This window comes from Lepidochelys kempii, chromosome 2, assembly GCF_965140265.1.
Source record: "Lepidochelys kempii isolate rLepKem1 chromosome 2, rLepKem1.hap2, whole genome shotgun sequence".
NCBI classification, from domain to species: Eukaryota; Metazoa; Chordata; order Testudines; family Cheloniidae; genus Lepidochelys; species Lepidochelys kempii.
In genome coordinates, this window is record NC_133257.1 from 68,850,615 (window position 1) to 68,873,123 (window position 22,509).

Here is a 22,509-nt window from a genome sequence, read left to right on the forward strand (position 1 = left end):
GTTTGTTTACATTTATGGGAGATAATGCTGCCTGCTTCTTATTTACAATGTCACCTGATGGCGTTCACATGGCACTGTTGTAGCTGTTGATGGGTTCTGCTCAATAATGATCCAAAGCAGTGTGGACTGACACACGTTCATTTTCATCATCTGAGTCAGATGTCAGCAACAGAAAGTTGATTTTCTTTTTTGTGATTCAGGTTCTGTAGTTTCCGACGTGGAGTGTTGGTCTTTTAAGACTTCTGACACCATGGTCCACAAGAAGGACTTGTTGGCTCTAAAGTTTTATACTATTTTATTTTTTAGTGCAGTTATGTTAAAAAAATCTATATTTCTAAGTTTTATTTTCACAATAAAGAGATTGCACTACAGAACTTATATTAGGTGAATTGAAAAATACTATTTATTTTGTTTTTTATGGTGCAAATATTTATCAAAAAAATAAATAGAAAGTGAGCACTGTACACTTTGTATTCTGTGTTGTAACTGAAATCAATATATTTTAAAATGTAGAAAACATTCAAAAATATATAAATAAATGGTATTCTGTTATTGTTTAATTGTGTGATTAAAACTGTGATTCATCATGATTTTTTAAATCTTGAGATTAATCACGATTGATTTTTTTAATCGTTTGACAGCCCTACTATATTTTAAAACATGTACTTTTTGTAAATTTAAAGTGGTATGTCTATTCTGTTAGTAATTTAAATCCTTAAATATTATTTTGTATTAATAAAATCATAGAGTCACAGAAGATTAGGATTGGAAGAGACCTCACGAGGTCATCTAGTCCAACCCCCTGCTCAAAGCAGGACCAACACCAACTAAATCATCCCAGCCAGGGCTTTGTCAAGCCAGGCCTTAAAAACCTCTAAGGATGGAGATTCCACCACCTCCCTAGGTAACGCATTCCAGTGCTTCACCACCCTTCTAGTGAAATAGTGTTTCCTAATATCCAACCTAGACCTCCCGCACTGCAATTTGAGACCATTGTTCCTTGTTCTGTCATCTGCCACCACTGAGAATAGCTGAGTTCCATCCTCTTTGGAACCCCCCTTCAGGTAGTTGAAGGCTGCTATCAAATCCCCCCTCACTCTTCTCTTCTGCAGACTAAACAAGCCCAGTTCCCTCAGCCTCTCCTCATAAGTCATGTGCCCCAGCCCCCTGATCATTTTCACTGTCCTCTGCTGGACTCTCTCCAATTTGTCCACAGTTTATCTGTAGTGGGGGGTCCAAAACTGGACGCAATACTCCAGATATGGCCGAATAGAGGGAAATAATCACATCCCTCAATCTGCTGGTAATACTCCTACTAATGCAGCCCAATATGCCGTTGGCCTTCTTGGCAACAAGGGCACACTGCTGACTCATATCCAGCTTCTCATCCACTGTAATCTCAGGTTCTTTTCTGCAGAACTGCTGCATAGCCAGTCGGTCCCCAGCCTGTAGTGGTGCATGGGATTCTTCCGTCCTAAGAGCAGGACTCTACACTTGTCCTTGTTGAACCTCATCAGATTTCTTTTGGCCCAGTCCTCCAATTTGTGTAGGTCACTTTGGATCCTATCCTCTCCCCTCAGCTTAGTGTCATCTGCAAACTTGCTGAGGGTGCAATCCATCCCATCATCCAGATCATTAATAAAGATGTTGAACAAAACTGGCCCCAGGACTGACCCCTAGGGCACTCTGCTTGATACCGGCTGCCAACTAGACATCAAGCCATTGATCACTACCCGTTGAGCCCGACAATTTAGCCAGCTTTCTATCCACCTTATAGTCCATTCATCCAATCCATGCTTTTTTAACTTGCTGGCAAGAATACTGTGGGAGACAGTATCAAAAACTTTGCTAAAGTCAAGATATATCACGTCCACTGCTTTCCCCATATCCACAGAGGCAGTTATCTCATCATAGAAGGCAATCAGGTTGGTCAGGCATGACTTGCCCTTGGTGAATCCATGTTTACTGTTCCTGATCACCTTCCTCTCCTCCAAGTGCTTCAAAATGGTTTCCTAGAGGACCTGCTCCATGATTTTCCAGGGACTTAGGTGATGCTGATCGGTCTGTAGTTCCCCGGGTTCTTCTTCTTCCCTTTTTTAAAGATGGACACTATATTTGCCTTTTTCCAATCGTCCGGGACCGCCCCCGATCGCCACGAGTTTTCAAAGATAATGGCCAATGGCTCTGCAATCACATCAGCCAATTCCCTCAGCACCCTCAGTGCATTAGATCTGGACCCATGGATTTCTGCATGTCTAGTTTTTCTAAATAGTCCTTAACCTGTTCTTTCACCACTGAGGGCTGCTTACCTCCTCCACATGCTGTGTTGCCCAGGACAGCAGTGTGGGAGCTGCCCTTCTCTGTGAAGGCCGAGGTGAAAAAAGCATTGAGCATTCAATATTTTTTTAAAAAAATCCTTGGTTAATCTTTTTTTAAAGTAAAGATCACTAATGAAAGGAGGTATCCCTGGTCTCTTTGTTTGGAATAAAATAGGTAGATGCTCCTTGAAAAACAGCATTTCTCATACACAAAGATCTACTACTCCGGCCATTATAGCTGGGTTATCCTGCCTGCTCCCCACTGTTGGGAGGCTGCTACCAAATGTTCCTCTAGCATATTTATTTTTGTGAATTGGCTATACCTTCTGCTGGCACTTGGAGTGAATTGCCTACACGATGTGGTGTTGGAACTGTCTTTCGAAACAGAGTCTGGGTAGGACACTGTGAAACTCATCTGCAGCCAGTTGGAATAGGACACAGAACAGACCAGATCTTTTATAAGCTACTGCGTAAAGGATTCAAGACAGGGGAAGTCAAAACAAATTAATAAAACACATATGTCTTCTTCAAGAAGATCAGGGAAGTAACAGTCTTTTTAACAAAGTTCATAATGGGGGACCTCAGGGCCCTACCTCAGAGCTCCCCAAATTAGAGTCAGCAAACAAAGTCCCTGGGCCCAGTCAGGCCAGTCCCCTGGAGCCTGAGGGAAACCAAAAGCTTTCTTTTCCTGTCTAAATAACCCAGAAGACTTGGGTTAACTAAATCAAAGGTCCATCAACTGAACTTTACTAAAGTGATACCAAGTGCAATAGGACTTGATGCTTATGCATTTTCTTCAGTTTCAAAGACCAACTTTTCCTTCCTACACCTCAGCTGATGCAGCAGGAAGTCTACTGGAGTTCATGAGTCAATGGCTGAAAATTTGAAAGTGTGTTCTCAGATGACATTTTTGGATCCTCCTTTCTTGTTCTGAGAGCTGCCTTTGTACGCATAGCCATAGTCTGCACTGCCCTCTATCTCACTCCTCATCCAACCCCAGAAGAAGTAATCAGCTAAGAACCTCCACCCCAGAAAAATGACAGAAGGCAATCAAAGAGAACTCCCAGCGTTGTTATACAGCTTGGTCTGTGCTGTTTCCAGATTCGTGGCTGATTGTCTCCAAAGTAAAATTCTGGAATCTAAAAGCACATGGTGGGCAGTACCAGATAAAGATCCTACAATGAGGAGCATCCTCATCCAAGCACACTTTGATGATACCTTATTGTTTGGAGCATCTCTAGACAGAGCTTTAAATGACTTCTTGGATCTCAGCAAAATATTCTCTCCACATCCGTCATCCAGAAAGTCAAGAAGGACGTACAGACCCTTATCAAAACAATGAAAATTAGTGTGTATAACTAAAGGTTTTTTCTTTGCAGATTTTTAAATTTTGAGATATGAGGGCTTTTAGTTAGGATTGTTTTTGTGTGCAGACCTCTTTTTTCCTCCTTTTTCTGAATTTACAGTTGATTTATTATTTGATATCTTCCTTCTGTGCAATTCTTGCTACTGATCCCTGCATATGCTAAACAAACAATTTAATTTGAATATATTTGTATTATTTAATATAATATATATGTGATCCAACCCTTCCTGCTGCTCCTTTATGCCAATTCTATAAGGTATTGAGTCCACCAACACCATTTCTTGTCCCCCTACCTGAGCCATTACCACAGTCACTTAAGCACTAGCCCATGTAAGACCAGAATGGAGAGTTCTGCATAAACAAATGCAGAAGTTGAACTACATGAAAGATTTCTAAATAAACTGTAACTAGTGAAGAAAAAGGTGTCACTCTGGACATCTGGACAGAAATAGATGTGCAATGTTCCCACACTGGATGGCATACTCTCATTTTGAATATGAAGTTCAATTCCATCCACTTCTTCTTCTCAAAAATAATAAAGCAGAAACAGAATAGGCCCAAAGAAGGACACCGCAGATGACTAAAGCCATGGAAAAGCTTCCATATGATGAAATATTAAAATTATTAAGACTCCTCCACACTGAGGGAGGTTTCATGAGCTTAAGCTGTACAGTTCCCTGTGCAGCACAAGATGGTATAATTTTGGGTTTACCCTCCAAAGGGAGGTGCCTGCCTTAGGAACTGGGATGTGCGCTAGCTGTTTAGCCTTTCTATGCAGGAGCTGGTCAGAGAGCCTGTTTGCATGTTACTACAGTTGGGTGTGTCCCTCCCTACCTGTGTGTATGCTGATTGAAAGAGCAAGCTTGGAAAGCTTAGCAACTTGTCACAGCAGCACAGTGTGAGAGGGAGCCCAGGCTGGTGGATCAGGGGGGCTCAGTGGTACCCCAATTCCAGGTGGCTCCCCAAGGGAGCGGGAACCCATCACAGAAAACAACACTGTAGATTCTTTCTGATGGGGTAGATTTGATAAGCAGTTTTCAAATCAGCTCACTTTTATTGTGCTGATCAGGATTTGCATCTGAGCTATTATTGACTGTGTTTCACTCAGTCACTGAAATTTATCATTTTAAAATCTGATTTACCAAGAATATTCTTCCCTATAGCCTCGCTGTCTCTGAGTGAACAAGGGCAGTCTCTAACTCGATGGGTTTTGTTAGGTCATACTGGACATGACCAATGAGATTACTGAATTTTTGAAAGCCAGTTGAGTCTAGATGATCTCAAGCCCCTTCTTAGCTCTGCATTCTCACTCTGCCTTCCAGTGAGTAGACTACAAAAATACTGAGCTCCTCCACACTGTACCAGACCTCCTCTAATGTAGCTCCCTACACTAGGCCTGTCTGGACTCATAAAAATGGCTGAGAAACAACTGAGAAGGTTTAGAGGAAAACCATGGCCCTTCACATATCTCTGATTGTCACACTGACCTCTCAGCTATCAGACTGAGGCAGGAGGAAATAACCCAGCATCTCCAAAGTCAATATTTGAGATAGTACATTGTTAAGTCAAGTTAAACTGTTTAAAGTTAGTTCACAAAAAATTGTATTTTTCAATTAACTAGGCCTTTCTTTGCATTTCTGACCCTACAGATCATTCTAATTATTTGGTGATTTTTCTATTGTTTTATTACTGTTTCAGTCCTTAACATACTCTTCAATGAGCAGTGGCTTCATGGTTTTATATTGGGTTTTGAGGTTCCTTTCACTCATGGATTGCACCTCCAAATTCTAGATAATTTCCCCCCTCCCCACTTCATATTTTTTTAATCCCATCTATGGGCTTGTCTACACTACACATCTTTTAGAGACAAGGCTGTGAATGCTCTTTTGTGGTATTTTGTCGGCACTTTTGCTGACAAAATACTTCCAGCCCTGCGAGCGGCATAAGCTTTGTCAGCAGAAGCCATGTTCACACTGCCGCTTGCGTCAGCAAAACATTTGTCTTTTGTGGGGGAGCTTTTTTAAGTACCCGCGAAAGACAAAAGTTTTGGTGACAACTGTGCAGTGTAGACATACCATATATATGTGTCTTTCCCTAACTATTCCCTTGTTTGAAAATATTTTTAGTTTTTAGGACTTTTAACATATAAAAGCCTGGAAAATTAACGGACGGTCATTCCGCTGACCTGGTGCTCAAACTTCTGTAGATTGATTGGTTGTTAACTACCCAACTGTGACAAACAAAAAACCCATCAAGCTAGACAAACCCTCCCCCCCCGCAATTCCTGACTTCTTTTAAATCATGGCCACAATTACAAAAATAATAAATAATAACACTGACTCAAAACTGCACCAGTACTTTAGGCCTCTGTGAGCTGACGTATGATGCAGTGATGCATGAGATCAAAAATAAGGCTGCCATTTTCTCACTGCATTTTTAACTGTGAAGTGAAATGTTTGACTGTCAGAGCCAAGAGTTAATTGTTATGCTAATCACTTCTTGACTAACATTGGATGTCCTAAAATTGACTCCTAGAACATCTTCCCCATATACAGGAAGGAGTTTCCTGTAGTGAGTAGCTTTATGTTAAATCACAGCATGACTTATAAAAAGCTAATATTGAAACTATTTTACTTTGTATTCTTGACAGGTTATGAAGTTCATGGCATAGAAAAAATACCAGAAGGACCGGGGCTTATTGTTTATTACCATGGAGCCACTTCTGTAGACTACCACTTCTTTGTCTGTAATCTCTATATACAGAATGGCAGAGTCTCCTATTCAGTAGTTGAACATCTCTTGTATTTGATACCAGGTAAAGTACTTTTATTGTAAATGAGAGGGTTAGAAATACCTTAAATTCAGAGACACAAGTCTATACCACAATACTAGACATAAATAGCTTATTACAAATATTAAGACTCAAACAAAATGCTTTCCAAGTATGCACTACAGAAAATAGTATAATTTCAAGCATTTGAGAAACTCTAAGGCAGGGGTGGGCAAACTTTTTGGCCCGAGAGCCACATCGGGGTGCGAAACTCTATGGAGGGCTGGGTAAAGAAGGCTGTGCTTTCCCAAACAGCCTAGTCCCCGCCCCCTATCCAACCCCCCCCACTTCCTGCCCCTTGACTGCCCCCCTGAGAACCCCTCACCCATCTAACCCCCCCCCCCGTCCCCTGACCGCCTCTTCCCGGGACCCCCGCCCCTAACCGCCCTCTGGGACACCGTCCCCTGCCCCACCCCAAACCTCCGCCCCATCCAACTGCCCCCTGCTCCCTGTCTCCTGAAACCCCTGCCCCTTATCCAACCCCCTGACCCCAGCCCCTTTACCATGCTGCTCAGAGCAGCATGTCTGGCAGCTGTGCCGCCCGGTCAGAGCTATACACGATGCTGCTCTGCCCTGCAGGAGCACACAGCCCCACCGCCCAGAGCACTGCTTGCACGGCGGCATAGCTGTGTGGGAGGGGTGACAGCAGGGGAGGGGCTGGGGACTAGCTTCCCCGCCTAGGAGCTCAGGGGCTGGGCAGGATGGTCCTCCCGCAGACTGTAGTTTGCCCACCTCTGCTCTAAGGCCTTCTGAAGTTCATTATATCTAAAAGTTCTTTGAGCTCCTGGCCATGTGGATCCCACATATGGTGCACTTGCGCCCTCTGCATAGGAGTTTGGAAAGCTTTTCTCTAGCAATGTCCAGCAATTGTCCTGTGTCAATGCCACCGCCGCTGCCTCATCCTTGGGTCTCAGTCTCGTGGTGCTCCCTGCATCCTGTGCCCATGATCAATCTCCAGCCTCCTCCTGCTTGTGGGGTTGGGGAGCAGAGGTGGCGTGCCTCACTCCTACTGGTCACTGCAGCCTCACTGTGCTGTGTGTGCAGCGATTTGTCATCATACTCACTCCACTGCACACTGAGACAGGGGGGTGATGGCGGCTGGCAGGAGTGGGGCATGCAGCCGCCACTGTGCTGACATCACAGGCAGGCGGAGGTGATAAGAGCTTACCTGACCTGACTCCTAGAGGACTGGGTTGTTTTCTGACCTGACCTAAACTCAACCGCTGTAGTTGGGTCCTGTTGGGTTGCAAGCCTATGGACAGCATTTACTAGTTGTCTTCTTTTCTAGAGTTCATTAAAACAAGGTGCACATTGGTCGAGAGAGACAATTCCAAGTCACTTAAAAATCTATTGTTCATGCTGTTAGGTGAAGGAAGCTTGGGTCTGGGTGGTAAATCCAGCCATTCTGCTGGGTTAATGAATCTAGAGAGACAGGAAGGGTCTTGAAATTTCTTGCTGAGAAGCGGAGCATAATTGGGAACCACTGTTGCTGGAGCCATGCCAGGGTGAGCAGAATAATCCTTGCCTTTTCCTGCTTTATCTGGATACCATTTTCTACACAAGTGGAAAAGAAGGAAATTTTTACAGTAGCCCTTGAGTCCACAGTATCAAGAATGCATCTGAAATTAAGAAACAATCCTTTCCTGCTCTTAACCATTACCTTTGGCATTTTGTGTTTTTCCTGGTGGCAAATAAATATACGTGCAGGTGACCCCATTGAAGAAAAATATCTCACGCCACTGACATTTTTGGGACCATTCATGTGAGTCTATATTAATCCTGCTTAGATGATCCACTAAGAGTTTGTCCTTTCCTGCTAAATGAATTGCAATTGGGGTTTTGTTGTGTGTTATACACCATTCCTGTAACATAGTCGCTTCCTTGCGCAGCTGGTAAGAATGAGCTCCTCCCTGCTTCTTTATAAAATAATCTGCTGTGGTATTGCCTAATACTATTTCAGCTTTTCAGGCCCATTTCGGCTTCTCAGGCCCATTGAATTGCCCTGAGCTCTAGAAGATTTATATGAAATTTTGTCTTTTTCTGTGACCAGAGACCCTGTGCTGTGAGTGCAAGACAGAGAGCTCCCTATCCAGTATTGCATGTATCTGTTGTGAACACCACTGGTGAAACTGGATATCTGAATGATACTCTCATCAGAATATTCTGTGGCTGAGTTCAGAAGAGTAAATCTGACAGAACCTTCACAGATTTCGATACATGGAGTGTTTTCCCTGTTTGTAGTTTGTTGACAACAGTGCTGGAAGAGGGTTCTCATTTTTAGACAGGTGTGCACAGTTACATAGGCCATAGACACTAGGAGACTCATCAACCTGAGGCAGAATACATTTTTTTTATGAGACTGATGACTTTTTAGTCTCTGTGGTCTTCTTGATATTCAGGAACCTATCTCACGGAAGCATAGCTTGTCCCAGACTGGAGTCCAATTGAGCTCCTATGAAGAATATGGTGTTGGTGGGTTCCAAATGGGACTTTTGATTTATGAGGAATCCCAAACTCCTGAAAAGTGTACATGTGTAGATAACAGCTTCACAAAGAAGATCTTGCAACTGTGCCTTAGTAACCAATAGTCTAAATATGGATACACACTTATCCCTTTCTTTCTCAAGAGAGCTGCTACCACTGATAGGTACTTTGTGCAAACTTTGGGAGTGGTAGCTAGGGGTCAAAATGAAGGACCATTACCATTTCTTATTACAAATCTGAGGTTTTTGCGAAAGTATCTATGTGGAAGTAAGCGTCTTTTAGATCAAGAACTGAAAACCAATCAGTCAACTAAATGGAAGGTAGATTGGAGGCCAAGATTAACGTGAAACCAGAACTTCCTGATGAAGGTATTTAGACTCCTCAGATCTGATATTGGACATAAACCACCATCTTTTTTGACAATCATGAAATATTGTGAGTAAAACCCTTTCTCCCTGAATATTTTTGAGACTTCATCTACTGGTCTCATCTCTGAAAGTTTGAACTTCTGATCTTAGAAGACTTGCATGGGAGAGGTCCCTGACTAGGTGTGAGTGGGGTAAAGTAGAGTCTCAAACTATATGGCATACCTGCTGTGAAACATTTCCAATATCCACTTGTCCATAGTTATCAAACCCCAATGGCAGGAAAAACTGCACAGCTGGTTTTCAAACAGTTGATTTCTCTTTTGTTGAACAGTCAGACTGCAGCTGCCTAGCAAATTGTCAAATTTTACATTTAGAACTAGTCTTGAAAAGAAGGTGGTTTCTCTCTTGATTTAGGCTTAAAATTTCCTCTACAATGTTGAGACAAATGTTGGGATGGGTATTGAGGATAATATTGTCTCCTCTCTGAAGAGTGTGACAAAAAAGAAGAAAAGGGATACTGCTGTCTTTGATATCTGAGAAAAGACATTCCAGTTCTCTTCCTCTGCTGTTGCTGGTAAAATCCCAGAGACCTTGCAGTACATCTTGTCTCCTTCATTCTTTCTAATACCTCATCAGGCTTTATACTAAAAAAGACCTCACCCCTCCAAGGGGAGATCTTCAGCCCTTTCTTTAGTCTCTGGTTGGAGATAAGAAGATTTCAACTAAGCAAAGCATTTTAAGAAAATTACAAATGAAACTGCTGTTGTTGGAAAATCTGAAGAGTCATAGCATGCCCTCAAAACATATTTAACAATCTGTTGGCCATGTGAAGCAATAATATTTGCTAACTTTCTCTCATCTTCTGATAAAAATTTGATGAACAGCTCTAATTTTTCCCATGAATGATATTGTTAGCGGCAATGACTGATAATTTGGAGCCCAAAGTAGATGACCAAAATAGTTTTCTCGCTAATATATCAATTTTCTTATGCTCTTTATGAGAAGGAATAGAATGAGTGGTGTTGCAATTCCTCTCAAGACCTTAACCTCTCAGTTCCCAGAAACTCAGCTCTATTCTGCACTCATCACTCAGGTTTTTACTGTATGCCAATAAAGAACTGTAATGAGTAGATCAGGCTCAAGCTTAGAGGGTGGGTACAGGGTATATCACTGTCATCACAACCACAAATCCCCAGAGAATACAGTCACTGATTACTTTATATACAATTTTAACCATACACTGACACATATCTTCCAGCTGCAGCGGCACAGGAGCCAGCAAACAGAGCTGTAAACAGGGGAGTCTGAGTGGGAGTTCTGCTGGAGGAGAAGGTAGTTACGAACAGGACCTAGGTGAGAAGGCGATGACAGACACAGAGGCAGCAGTGGTAGTGACCCAAGCAGTGGAAGACACAATGAAGGTGACTGGATGTGGAAGCTGTGGCATGTACGTGATCCCGGAGGGGGTACCTGAAAAGAGTCTCATCTGCATGAAGTGCCGCCTGATAGAGCTGATGGAAGAAAAGATCCAAGGATTGGAGATGCTGGTGGAAACTTTGCTTGAGTTTAGAAGGGGGTTCGAGCGGATCATGGAGCAAAGACATGAGGAGGCTGAAGGGAAAAGCTCAGACTTGCAGATGGAAGCAGGGTCAAAGAACTCTGAGAGGAGACTGCTGGGTGAGGAAAGTGGACAGTGGAAGCATATGACTAAGAGAACCAGGCAGAGGAAAAGACGGGCAAGTGAAGGAGAAATAGAGCTCAGGAACAAGTCTGCAGAGTTTGAAAATGAAGAAGGGGCACAGCAGGTGGTCACTGAAGGTGAAAGGGCAAGGAAGAAGAGAAGAGCCGCTAATTCTATAGAAAGAGGGGAAGAGTCAATGGAGATAACAACACCAAATATGAGCCCCAGGTGGGTACAGAATGGGTTGCAGAGGATTGGAAGGGACAATAGGAATTGAGAGGACCTGCAGCCAGAGGGAACAGGGGATAGACAGGAGAATTGCACGATCACCAGGAAAAGGCAGATCTACATGACTGGGGACTCCTTACTGAGAAGAATAGACAGGCCTGTAACCAGAGCTGATCCAGAGAACAGAAGGGTGTGCTGTCTGTCAGATGCTAAGATACGGGATGTGGACCTGAGGCTGAACAGGATCCTAATGGGAGTGGGAAAGAATCCACTGATTGTCCTTCATGTGGGAACAAATCATATGGCTAGATTCTCGCTGGAATGTATCAAGGGAGACTATGCCAGGCTGGGGAAGATGCTTAAGGAAATCGAGGCTCAGGTGATCTTCAGTGGGATTCTGCCTGTTCCTAGAGAAGGCAAACAAAGGCATGACAAGATTATGATGATCAACAGATGGTTCAGGCAGTGGTGCTATAAGGAGGGCTTTGGGATGTATGACCACTGGGAGGCATTCATGGACAGAGGACTGTTCTCTTGGGATGGACTTCATCTGAATAGGGAGGGAAATAGACTTCTAGGATGGAGGCTGGCACAACGGATTAAGAGAGCTTTAAACTAGGAATTTGGGGGAGATGGTTGGGAGATGTCCAGGTAATCTCCATGCCAGATTTTAACATTGAGAGGGAAGAAAACGAAGTAAGAAAGGATACAGCCATGGGTAGGAGAATGGACAAAAGGAGGAAGGGCAGTGTAGATACCAGTCTAATAGGTGATACTGGCAGTAGAATGTCTGTGCCTAATCGGGTAAAGAATGTGAGTGAGGCCAAACAGCAAAAATTAAGATGTTTGTACACTAATGCGAGGAGCCTAGGTAACAAAATGGAGGAACTAGAGCTACTGGTGCAGGAAGTGAAACCAGATATTAGAGGGAAAACAGAAACATGGTGGAATAGTCGTCATGACTGGAGTACAGGTATTGAAGGGTATGTGCTGTTTAGGAAAGACAGAAATAAAGGAAAAGGTGGTGGAGCAGCATTATATATCAGGTAGACTGTAAAGAAATAAGAAGCGATGGAATGGATAAAACAGTCTGTCTGGGCAAAAATCACATTGGGGAAAAAAGCTACTAGAGCCTCCCCTGGGACAGTGCTTGGGGTGTGGTATAGACCGCCGGGATCCGATATGGATAGTGACCTCTTTAATGTTTTTAATGAAGTAAATACTAATGGGAATTGTGTGATCATGGGTGACTTTAACTTCCCAGATATAGACTGGAGGACAAGTGCTAGTAATAATAATAGGGTTCAGATTTTCCTGGATGCGATAGCTGACGGATTCCTTCACCAAGTAGTTGCTGAACCGAAAAGAGGGGATGCCGTTTTAGATTTGGTTTTGGTGAGTAGTGAAGACCTCATAGAAGAAATGGTTGTAGGGGACAACCTTGGTTTGAGCAATTATGAGCTAATTCAGTTCAAACTAAATGGAAGGATAAACAAAAATAGATCTGTGACTAGGGTTTTTGATTTCAAAAGGGCTGACTTTAAAAAATTAAGGAAATTAGTTAGGGAAGTGGATTGGACTGAAGAACTTGTGGATCTAAAGGTGGAAGAGGCATGGAATTACTTCAAGTCAAGGTTGCAGAAACTATCAGAAGCCTGCATCCCAAGAAAGGGGAAAAAATTCATAGGCAGGAGTTGTAGACCAAGCTGGATGAGCAAGCATCTCAGAGAGGTGATTAAGAAAAAGCAGAAAGCCTACAAGGAGTGGAAGATGGGAGGAATCAGCAAGGAAAGCTACCTTATTGAGGTCAGAACATGTAGGGATAAAGTGAGAAAGGCCAAAAGCCATGTAGAGTTGGACCTTGCAAAGGGAATTGAAACCAACAGTAAAAGGTTCTATAGCCATATAAATAAGAAGAAAATAAACAAATAAGAAGTGGGACCGCTAAACACTGAGGATGAGGTTAAGGATAATCTAGGCATGGCCCAATATCTAAACAAATACTTTCCCTCAGTCTTTAATGAGGCTAATGAGGAGCTTAGGGATAATGGTAGGATGACAAATGGGAATGAGGATATGGAGGTAGATATTACCACGTCGGAGGTAGAAACCAAACTCGAACAGCTTAATGGGACTAAATTGGGAGGCCCAGATAATCGTCATCCAAGAATATTAAAGGAACTGGCACATGAAATTGCAAGCCCATTAGCAAGAATTTTTAATGAATCTGTAAACTCAGGGGTTGTACCATATGACTAGAGAATTGCTAACATAGTTCCTATTTTTAAGAAAGGGAAAAAAGTGATCTGGGTAACTACAGGCCTGTTAGTTTGACATCTGTAGTATGCAAGGTCTTGGAAAAAAATTTTGAAGGAGAAAGTAGTTAAGGACATTGAGGTCAGTGGTAACTGGGACAAAATATAACATGGTTTTACAAAAGGTAGATCGTGCCAAACCAACCTGATCTCCTTCTTTGAGAAGGTAACAAATTTTTTGGACAAAGGAAACACAATGGATCTAATTTACCTTCATTTCAGTAAGGCATTGGATACAGTTCCACATGGGGAATTATTAACTAAATTGGAAAAGATGGGGATCAATATGAAAATTGAAAGGTGGATAAGGAATTGGTTAAAGGGGAGACTACAATGGGTCATACTGAAAGGTGAACTGTCAGGCTGGAGGGAGGTTACTAGTGGAGTTCCTCAGGGATTGGTGTTGGGACCAATCTTATTTAATCTTTTTATTACTGACCTTGGCACAAAAAGTACTAAACCTGATTGATTTTTCATTGTTTTTAAGATCCAAGGGTTTGGGTCTATGTTCACCTGTACCAATTGGTGAGGATTATTATCAAGCCTTCCCAAGGAAAGGGGGTGTAGGGCTTGGGGGGATATTTTGGGGGAAGACATCTCCAAGTGGTCTCTTTCCCTGTTCTTTGTTTAAAACGCTTAGTGGTGGCAGCATACTGTTCAAGGACAAGGCAAAGTTTCTACCTTGGGGAAGTTTTTAACCTAAGCTGGTAAGAATAAGCTCAGGGGGTCTTTCATGCAGGTCCCCACATCTGTACCCTAGAGTTCAGAGTGGGGAAGGAACCTTAACATGGTGGCAGAGTGGTGGGATCATTTTGAACCAGAAGCACAGCAGGATTTTAAAAGGTTTTGTAAAAGGTGATTGCAGCTGTTGATTCTGTCTCTCTGCCTGGGGGACAGAGCATCAGGCATAACAAAAAGATTTTTCTGTAGGCTGATAACAGCTATCAGAGACAAAAGGTATCAGGTTACAGGACAGCAAAATTTTAAAAGCCAGGATTTTTTTTGTTTTCTTTCTAACTCTCGGGTGTAAAGTTAGTTAAAAACAGAGAGGTTAGGATGATAGAATGCAATGTTCAACAGAAGCTGGAATTAGCCAGATTTGAGGCTGACGAAAGACAAAAGGGACATGAAGACGGGTAGAACTCAAACAGATGAAAATGGAGGCAAAAGAAATGGAGGCTGCCCACAGGAGAGAAATGGAGGCAAAGGAAAAAGAAATGGAGGAGAAGGAAAAGGAGAGGAAGCATGCACTGGAGATGGAGAAGGCAAAGGCTCAGCAGAATATACCTAATAACCCTAACAATTCTTCCCCAACAATCCACAAATGGGAGCGACTATGTCCACAGTATGATGAATCCAGTGATATTGCTGAATATTTTCTCACCTTTGAGAGACTGTGCACACTCCATCAAATTCCTGAAGCTCACAAGATGACCACATTGGTTGCAAAATTGACTGGAAGAGCTCTGGACATATTCAATAAGATGCCTATTGGGGAGGCTTCTGACTATAATACACTCAAGGATATGGTTTTAAAAAAATTTCAAGTTATACCTGAAACTTACAGAGTAAAATTTAGAGCCCTTAAGAGAGGACCTGGATGAAGTAATGTGGCTTATGTAAACCAGATGACAGATCTGTTTGATAAATGGCTCAACGGACGGGATGTAACTAGCTTTGGAGGAATACGGAATTTGATGATACAGGAGCAATTCCTGAATATGTCCAAGGATGATATAAAACAGTGTTTATGGGATAAGACAATGGACTCAGCAGGAAGTCTTGCTTCTTATGCTGATAAATACGAGCAGTCCCAGACCACCAGAGAGATGGGGCAAGCCAGAACAAAATGGGTGGAGGGAGGAGAGAGGAACAACTCTGGTCACAGTTGGAGTGGATACCAGAAGGGACAACCTCAGACCACACCCTACTACGGGGGGGCAGCCCAAGGCCCCAACTACACCCCAAGAAACACTCCAGACACTTTATTGTCCCCCCACACCATTCTCCAGCAACCCACCTCACCCCAGTGACCAGTCAAGTTGCAGTGGGGGAGGTTTAGATTGGATATTAGGAAAAACTTTTTCACTAAGAGGGTGGTGAAACACTGGAATGCGTTACCTAGGGAGGTGGTAGAATCTCCTTCCTTAGAGGTTTTTAAGGTCAGGCTTGACAAAGCCCTGGCTGGGATGATTTAACTGGGAATTGGTCCTGCTTTGAGCAGGGGGTTGGACTAGATGACCTTCTGGGGTCCCTTCCAACCCTGATATTCTATGATTCTATGATTCTATGTTTTAAATGTAACAAGCCGGGGCATGTAAAGGCCAACTGCCCCAAGAACCCCAACAGACTACATATCATTGCACCAGAATCACACCAGAGGCCCTCAGGCCCAGATGCCTCCCAGATACCCTCAGAGCGGAGGGAAACTGTGAGTGTGTGCGGGAAGAAGGTCACAGCATGGAGGGACAGTGGAGCACAAGTGTCTGCTATCCATGCTTCCTTAGTGGACCCCAATTTAATCGACCCAGAGGTACAAGTGACGATTCAACCCTTCAAGTCAAAGTCTTTTGACTTGCCTAGCCAAGTTGCCGGTCCAGTACAAGGGCTGGTCAGGAATGTGGACTTTTGCAGTCTATGATGATTATCCCATCCCCATGCTGTTGGGGGAAGACTTGGCCAATCATGTAAACCTAGCCAAGAGAATGGGAATGGTCACCTGCAGCCAGGCTAAGCAAGCTGTCACAACTAGCTCTGTTCCAGAAACTTCTACCAGGACCCGGTCAGAGGTGATGGAACCGGACCCCATGCCAACGTCTGCAACAGCAGTAGCGGATCCAGTCCCAGAGACCCAGATAGAGCCAGTCCCAGAACCAGAACCGGTGGAACAACGAGCACCAGAACCATTGCCAGCACTGAATCCAGTACTTGCAACCCCAACACCAGAGGACCCCACCGAACCTGCACTGGCAGCAGCAGATAACCCTACACAAGAGGCTCAGCCGGAGCCTGAAACCCAACATAGTGCACCAGCGGAGAGCGGTTCAACGGAAACAGTCAACGGAAACAGCCCCATCACCTGCATCGCTTCCAGAAGGACCAAGCCCACGTCCACAATCCAGTGAGGAACTGATGTCTCCAACATCAAGGGAACAGTTCCAGACTGAACAGGAAGCAGATGAAAGCCTCCAGAGAGCTTGGACGGTGGCACAGAGCAACCCACCACCTCTCAGCTCTTCTAACTGATCCAGGTTTGTTGTAGAAAGAGGACTTTTATACCAGGAAACTCTTTCTGGTGGACACCAGGAAGACTGGCATCCTCAGAGACAGTTGGTAGTTCCAACTAAGTACCAGGTAAAGCTATTAAGCTTAGCCCACGATCATCCTAGTGGCGTGAACAGAATCAAAGACCATTTGGGAAAGTCGTTCCACTGGGAAGGAATGGGCAAGGATGTTTCTACCTATGTCCAGTCTTGTGAGGTGTGCCAAAGGGTGGGAAAACCCCAAGATCAGGTCAAAGCCCCTCTCCAGCCACTCCCCATCATTGAGGTTCCATTTCAGCGAGTAGTTGTGGATATTCTGGGTCCTTTTCCAAAAAAGACACCCAGAGGAAAGCAGTACATACTGACTTTCATGGATTTTGCCACCCGATGGCCGGAAGCAGTAGCTCTAAGCAAGAGCAGGCTAAAAGTGTGTGCCAGGCACTAAAAGATATTTTTGCCAGGGTAGTTTGGCCCTCTGACATCCTCACAGATGCAGGGACTAATTTCCTGGCAGGAACTATGGAAAGCCTTTGGGAAGCTCATGGGGTGAATCACTTGGTTGCCATCCCTTACCACCATGAAACAAATGGCCTGGTGGAGAAGTTTAATGGAACTTTGGGGGCCATGATATGTAAATTCATAAATGAGCACTCCAATGATTGGGACCTAGTGTTGCAGCAGTTGCTCTTTGCCTACAGAGCTGTACCACATCCTAGTTTAGGATTTTCACCATTTGAACTTGTATGTGGCTGCGAGGTTAAGGGGCCATTACAGTTGGTGAAGTAGCAATGGGAGGGGTTTACATCTTCTCCAGGAACTAACATTCTGGACTTTGTAACCAACCTATAAAACACCCTCTGAACCTCTTTAGCCCTTGCTAAAAAAAACCTACAGGATGCTGAAAAAGAGCAAAAAGCCTGGTATGATAAACATGCCAGAGACCGTTCCTTCAAAGTAGGGGACCAGGTCATGGTCTTAAAGGCACTCCAGGCCCATAAAATGGAAGTGTCGTGGGAAGGGCCATTCACGGTCCAAGAGCACCTGGGAGCTGTTAATTATCTCATAGTATTCCCCACCCAACCGAAAGCCTAAGGTGTACCATATTAATTCTCTAAAGCCCTTTTATTCCAGAGAATTAAAGGTTTGTCAGTTTACAGCCCAGGGAGGAGATGACGCTGAGTGGCCTGAAGGTGTCTACTACGAAGGGAAAAGGGATGGTAGCGTGGAAGAGGTGAACCTCTCTATGACCCTTGGGCGTATGTGGCAACAGCAGATCAAGGAGCTGTGCACTAACTATGCACCGACGTTCTCAGACTCCCCAGGACTGACTGAATGGGTATACCACTCCATTGACACAGGTAATGCTTGCCCAATTAGAGCCCAACCTTAACGGGTGTCTCCTCAAGCTAAAACTGCTATAGAACGGGAGATATACTACAGATGGGTGTAATCTGCCCCTCTGGCAGTGCATGGGCATCTCCAGTGGTTCTAGTTCCCAAACCAGATGGGGAGATACCGTGGACTTAATGCAAGAAGGACCGAATCAAGAGTTCCATCCTGTCGTGTTTCTCAGACAGAAGCTGTCTGAGAGGGAAAGCCACTGCTCAATCACTGAAAAGGAATGTTACGCCATTGTCTACACTCTGGAAAAGCTACGCCCATATGTTTGAGGACAGCGTTTCCACCTGCAAACTGACCATGCTGTGGTACAGTGGCTTCATGCCACCAAGGGAAATAACAAAAAACTTATCGGTGGAGTTTAGCTCTCCAAGATTTTGATTTTGACATACAACACATTTCAGGAGCTTCTAATAAAGTGGCTGATGCACTCTCCCTTGAAAGTTTCCCAGAATCAACTGGTTAAAATTGTCCTTAAGATGTGGAAAATATTGTTAGTCTTTATACAGTTAGTAGTATATTTTAGAGGTGCATGTGTCTTATTAACTCTGTTTTCTCCTAGAGCTCCAGGAAGACATCACAGCCAATGTTTCACCCTATCTGTGATTTGGGGGGCATGTCATAAATATAAAGGAAAGGGTAACTACCTTTCTGTATACAGTGCTATAAAATCCCTCCTGGCCAAAGGCAAAACCCTTTCACCTGTAAAGGGTTAAGAAGCTAAGGTAACCTCGCCGGCACCTGACCCAAAATGACCAATGAGGGGACAAGATACTTTCAAATCTAGAGGGGGGCGGGGAACAAAGGGTTCTGTCTGTCTCTGTAATGCTTTTGCTGGGAACAGATCAGAAATGCAAGCCTTCCAACTCCTGTTAAGTTAGTAAGTAATCTAGCTAGAAAATGCGTTAGATTTTCTTTTGTTTAATGGCTGGTAAAATAAGCTGTGCTGGAGGGATTGTATATTCCTGTTTTGTATCTTTTTGTAACTTAAGGTTTTGCCTAGAGGGATTGTCTATGTTTTGAATCTGATTACCCTGTAAGGTATTTACCATTCTGATTTTACAGAGGTGATTCTTTTACCTTTTCTTTAATTAAAATTCTTCTTTTAAGAACCTGATTGATTTTTCATTGTTCTTAAGATCCAAGGGTTTGGTTCTATGTTCACCTGTACCAATTGGTGAGGATTATTATCAAGCCTTCCCAAGGAAAGGGGGTGTAGGGCTTGGGGGAATATTTTGGGGGAAGACATCTCCAAGTGGTCTCTTTCCCTGTTCTTTGTTTAAAACGCTTGGTGGTGGCAGCATACTGTTCAAGAACAAGGCAAAGTTTCTACCTTGGGGAAGTTTTTAACCTAAGCTGGTAAGAATAAGCTCAGGGAGTCTTTCATGCAGGTCCCCACATCTGTACCCTAGAGTTCAGAGTGGGGAAAGAACCTTGACATGCCCAATGGCCTGTGATGGGATGCTAGATAGGGTGGGATCTGAGTTACTACAGAGAATTCTTTCCTGGGTGTCTAGCTGGTGAGTCTTGCCCACATGCTCAGCGTTTAGCTGATGGCCATATTTGGGGTCGGGAAGGAATTTCCTCCAGGGCAGATTGGCAGAGGCCCTGGGGGTGTTTTGCCTTCCTCTGCAGCGTGGGGCACGGGTCACTTCCTGGAGGATTCTCTGCTCCTTGAAGTCTTTAAGCCACAGTTTGAGGTCTTCAATAGCTCAGGCATAGGTCAGGGGTTTGTTACAGGAGTGGGTGGGTGAGATTCTGTGGCCTGCGTTGTGCAGGAGGTCAGACTAGATGATCATAATGGTCCCTTCTGACCTTAAAGTCTATGATTCTATATCAAGTGTGTGACTGATTTATTAATTTATAGGAACCAATCTCCATACAGATCATGTGCTATCCATGTGCCACACATCTGTCATCCATTACATATCATTCACTTCCCTTCTATTCCCTTATCTACTAGCTACATATTTACAAGGCTACTGTGACTATTGCTGTGAATTCATGTCTTGTTCAGTGTTTCATTTCCTTGTTTGGAATAGGCTGACACATGGTGCCTCGTGTTGTTCTTTGAATGGCTGCCCCGACCAGCAAGCAATTAGCGATAGGATGGGTGAAAGTAGGAGAAACCTTCCTGAGGAAGAGGATACAGTTTGCCTATGTTTTTAGATATTGACTGAACTGATGTTGGGTTGGACCAAATAAGTTTTGCAGGTTGTGGTAAACCAATCAGCAAAGGTAGAGGAACTCTGGAGGACAAGTGGGAACCAAGAATATTCAATAGAGAAGGAGAAATTTTGAAGTCAAGGTTTGTAACTTTAAAATAGCCGCCATCCTTTCAATCAATTCTTGGAAGCTACTGCTTCCACAGATGGAGAGTAAGTAGTAGTTTTTTAAGTCCTTTACTTGGTCTCATGTGTTCTCAGTAAGATGCATAATACAGATCCAGTCAATAAAGCCAATGTGACCAAGGCCATTCTGGCCAGGATTCAGTCATCAGATCCGATTCATACCCTTGACGGATCTTGAGTCCCAATATCTCTTGTTATGATCAGGCAGATGAGAAGGAGCCAATGGTACCAGCTGATCTGAACTGGATATTACTCAGATAATGGTTCTGATCCTGGATCTGATAGTGAGAGTAGAGGTGACAGCAGTGGATCTTATAGAACGGATCATAGAGATAATATATGTGGAGATCCCAAAGGTGTCTTTGGAAGTGGAACTGGAGGTGAAATCACCATTCCTCTCTTCTCTTATTCTCTGGAGGTAAGGAAAGGCATGCTGAAGAAGAGCTCCTCTTATTTGTTCTTGATCTTTTTTTTGCATCTGAGATTGCTAAGGACTCAAGAGGGCTGGATCTGAGCCATTTCTGTGAGAGAATAAATAGGAGGATTGGAACCAGAATGTTGCACAAGAGTGGTTCTCACTGGCTATGGTTGCACTCTGTAAGCCGCAGGCTTAAGGGTAGCTTCCCTTACTTTGAAACTGGCAAAGTACCTTGATTACACACTGATTCCAAAGACTTTGATGCCTGTATCTTAGCTCTGCTCACAGAATTTTTATGTGCCATAATCTTATTCAGATTCATAGACTCTGGATCTGATGAATTTTCCATTCTTGGAATAGTTCTACTAACAGAGGTGGTTTCCATAGGTAGATTTCTCTCATCTTGTCTCAGATCTGCAGACCTGGAGACCTTCTTAGCCTCATTCTTCCCTTTCTCTGAAGGTGGCACAGCCGATGCTGCTGGAGTTGAAGGTGCCCTCAGAATGGACAGAGGTCATTATGTTTCTGTTTATCTTTCTGATCTGAAGGACCTAGAGCTAAAGATGGTCTGGACTTATCCCGTGGATCTGATGTCTTCTCAGATCCCTCTGAGCTGACAAATGCCTCCTGAAGGAGTACATGCAATCTATTCTGTCTCCCCTTCTTAGCTCTCAGAGTAAACATGATGCAGATTGAGCACCTTGATGGAGAATGTCTCTCTCTGAAGTAAGCACGGCATCAGGAATGTGCATCTGAGGCTAGAAACATCTTGGGTAGGAGACACAATGTTTGAATCCAGGGTGGTTCTTCAGCTCCACTGTTTGAATTTTTCCATTAAAATGTGTACTGTAAAACTAAACTACCCTACCTATGTAAACTAGAAACTAACTACAATCCTTAACTCTAACTTCATAACTACTAGAGGGCTTTTAAAGGATCAGAGCAAAAGTCCAGAAAGGTTCAGAGTCCATCATTGCAGGCCGCAGGAAGGAATTGGAGTGGCTATGGATCGCTGTGGCCCTTTGTATAGCCTGGCCCCTAGAATTTTCAGGACAACTGAAGCGGGCTCTGAGCACTGCTAGCTAGGTTTCATTGTCAGAGTGGCTTGGCTGATACATTTCACAAGTGGTAATATGCAGAGGCCACTGGGAGGAGAACTGTTTTCTTTCTTTCTTTCTGAGATTGGCTTCTTACTTCACTGTACTTCTTTGGTGTATAAGGAATTATTTTATATAGTATATTTCTTTATTACTGTAAATTTATGGGTGAATGACCATACCTTTTAAAGTTTAATGCTTCAAAAAAATTTCTGGTCATTTTCCACCATAATTAGGCTACCATTATTCCACTGGTAGCTGGAGGTTTGTTAATGCAATTCAAATTTACCTAGGAGCTAGTGGTTTGTTTGTCTATGCTATTCTCCTTAGAGGCTGTTTCAAAGTATAATCCCCACTTCCGATACTGCTCAGCATAATGTGGATGATTCAGT

At 43.5% G+C, this 22,509-nt stretch overlaps 2 protein-coding genes across 2 annotated transcripts in view; both read left to right on the forward strand.

Annotated features, from left to right (window-relative positions):
* The window catches only part of LOC140906701 (DGAT1/2-independent enzyme synthesizing storage lipids-like), a 65,513-nt gene that overhangs the window by 15,957 nt on the left and 27,047 nt on the right, over positions 1-22,509 (forward strand). The window contains exon 3 of the mRNA XM_073331145.1: positions 6,335-6,499. Within this exon, the coding sequence (XP_073187246.1) occupies positions 6,335-6,499 (165 nt within the window). The remainder of the gene's footprint in view (positions 1-6,334; positions 6,500-22,509) is intronic.
* Positions 10,881-21,637, forward strand: LOC140907926 (uncharacterized). Its single transcript, XM_073335020.1, has 4 exons — positions 10,881-11,275; positions 17,985-18,211; positions 20,888-21,020; positions 21,337-21,637. Exons 1-4 carry the CDS (start codon positions 10,881-10,883, stop codon positions 21,635-21,637), a joined length of 1,056 nt encoding a protein of 351 aa, XP_073191121.1.

What these genes read in the sequence shown, in the direction of transcription:
- LOC140907926 (XM_073335020.1), top strand. Translation starts at nt 10,881, where the DNA reads ATGGAAGAAAAGATCCAAGGATTGGAGATGCTGGTGGAAACTTTGCTT. An exon ending in ACACCAAATATGAGCCCCAG is followed by an intron (nt 11,276 to 17,984) that starts GTGGGTACAGAA and finishes CTTTTATTCCAG; the next exon opens with AGAATTAAAGGTTTGTCAGT. An exon ending in ATACCACTCCATTGACACAG is followed by an intron (nt 18,212 to 20,887) that starts GTAATGCTTGCC and finishes TGGATCTGATAG; the next exon opens with TGAGAGTAGAGGTGACAGCA.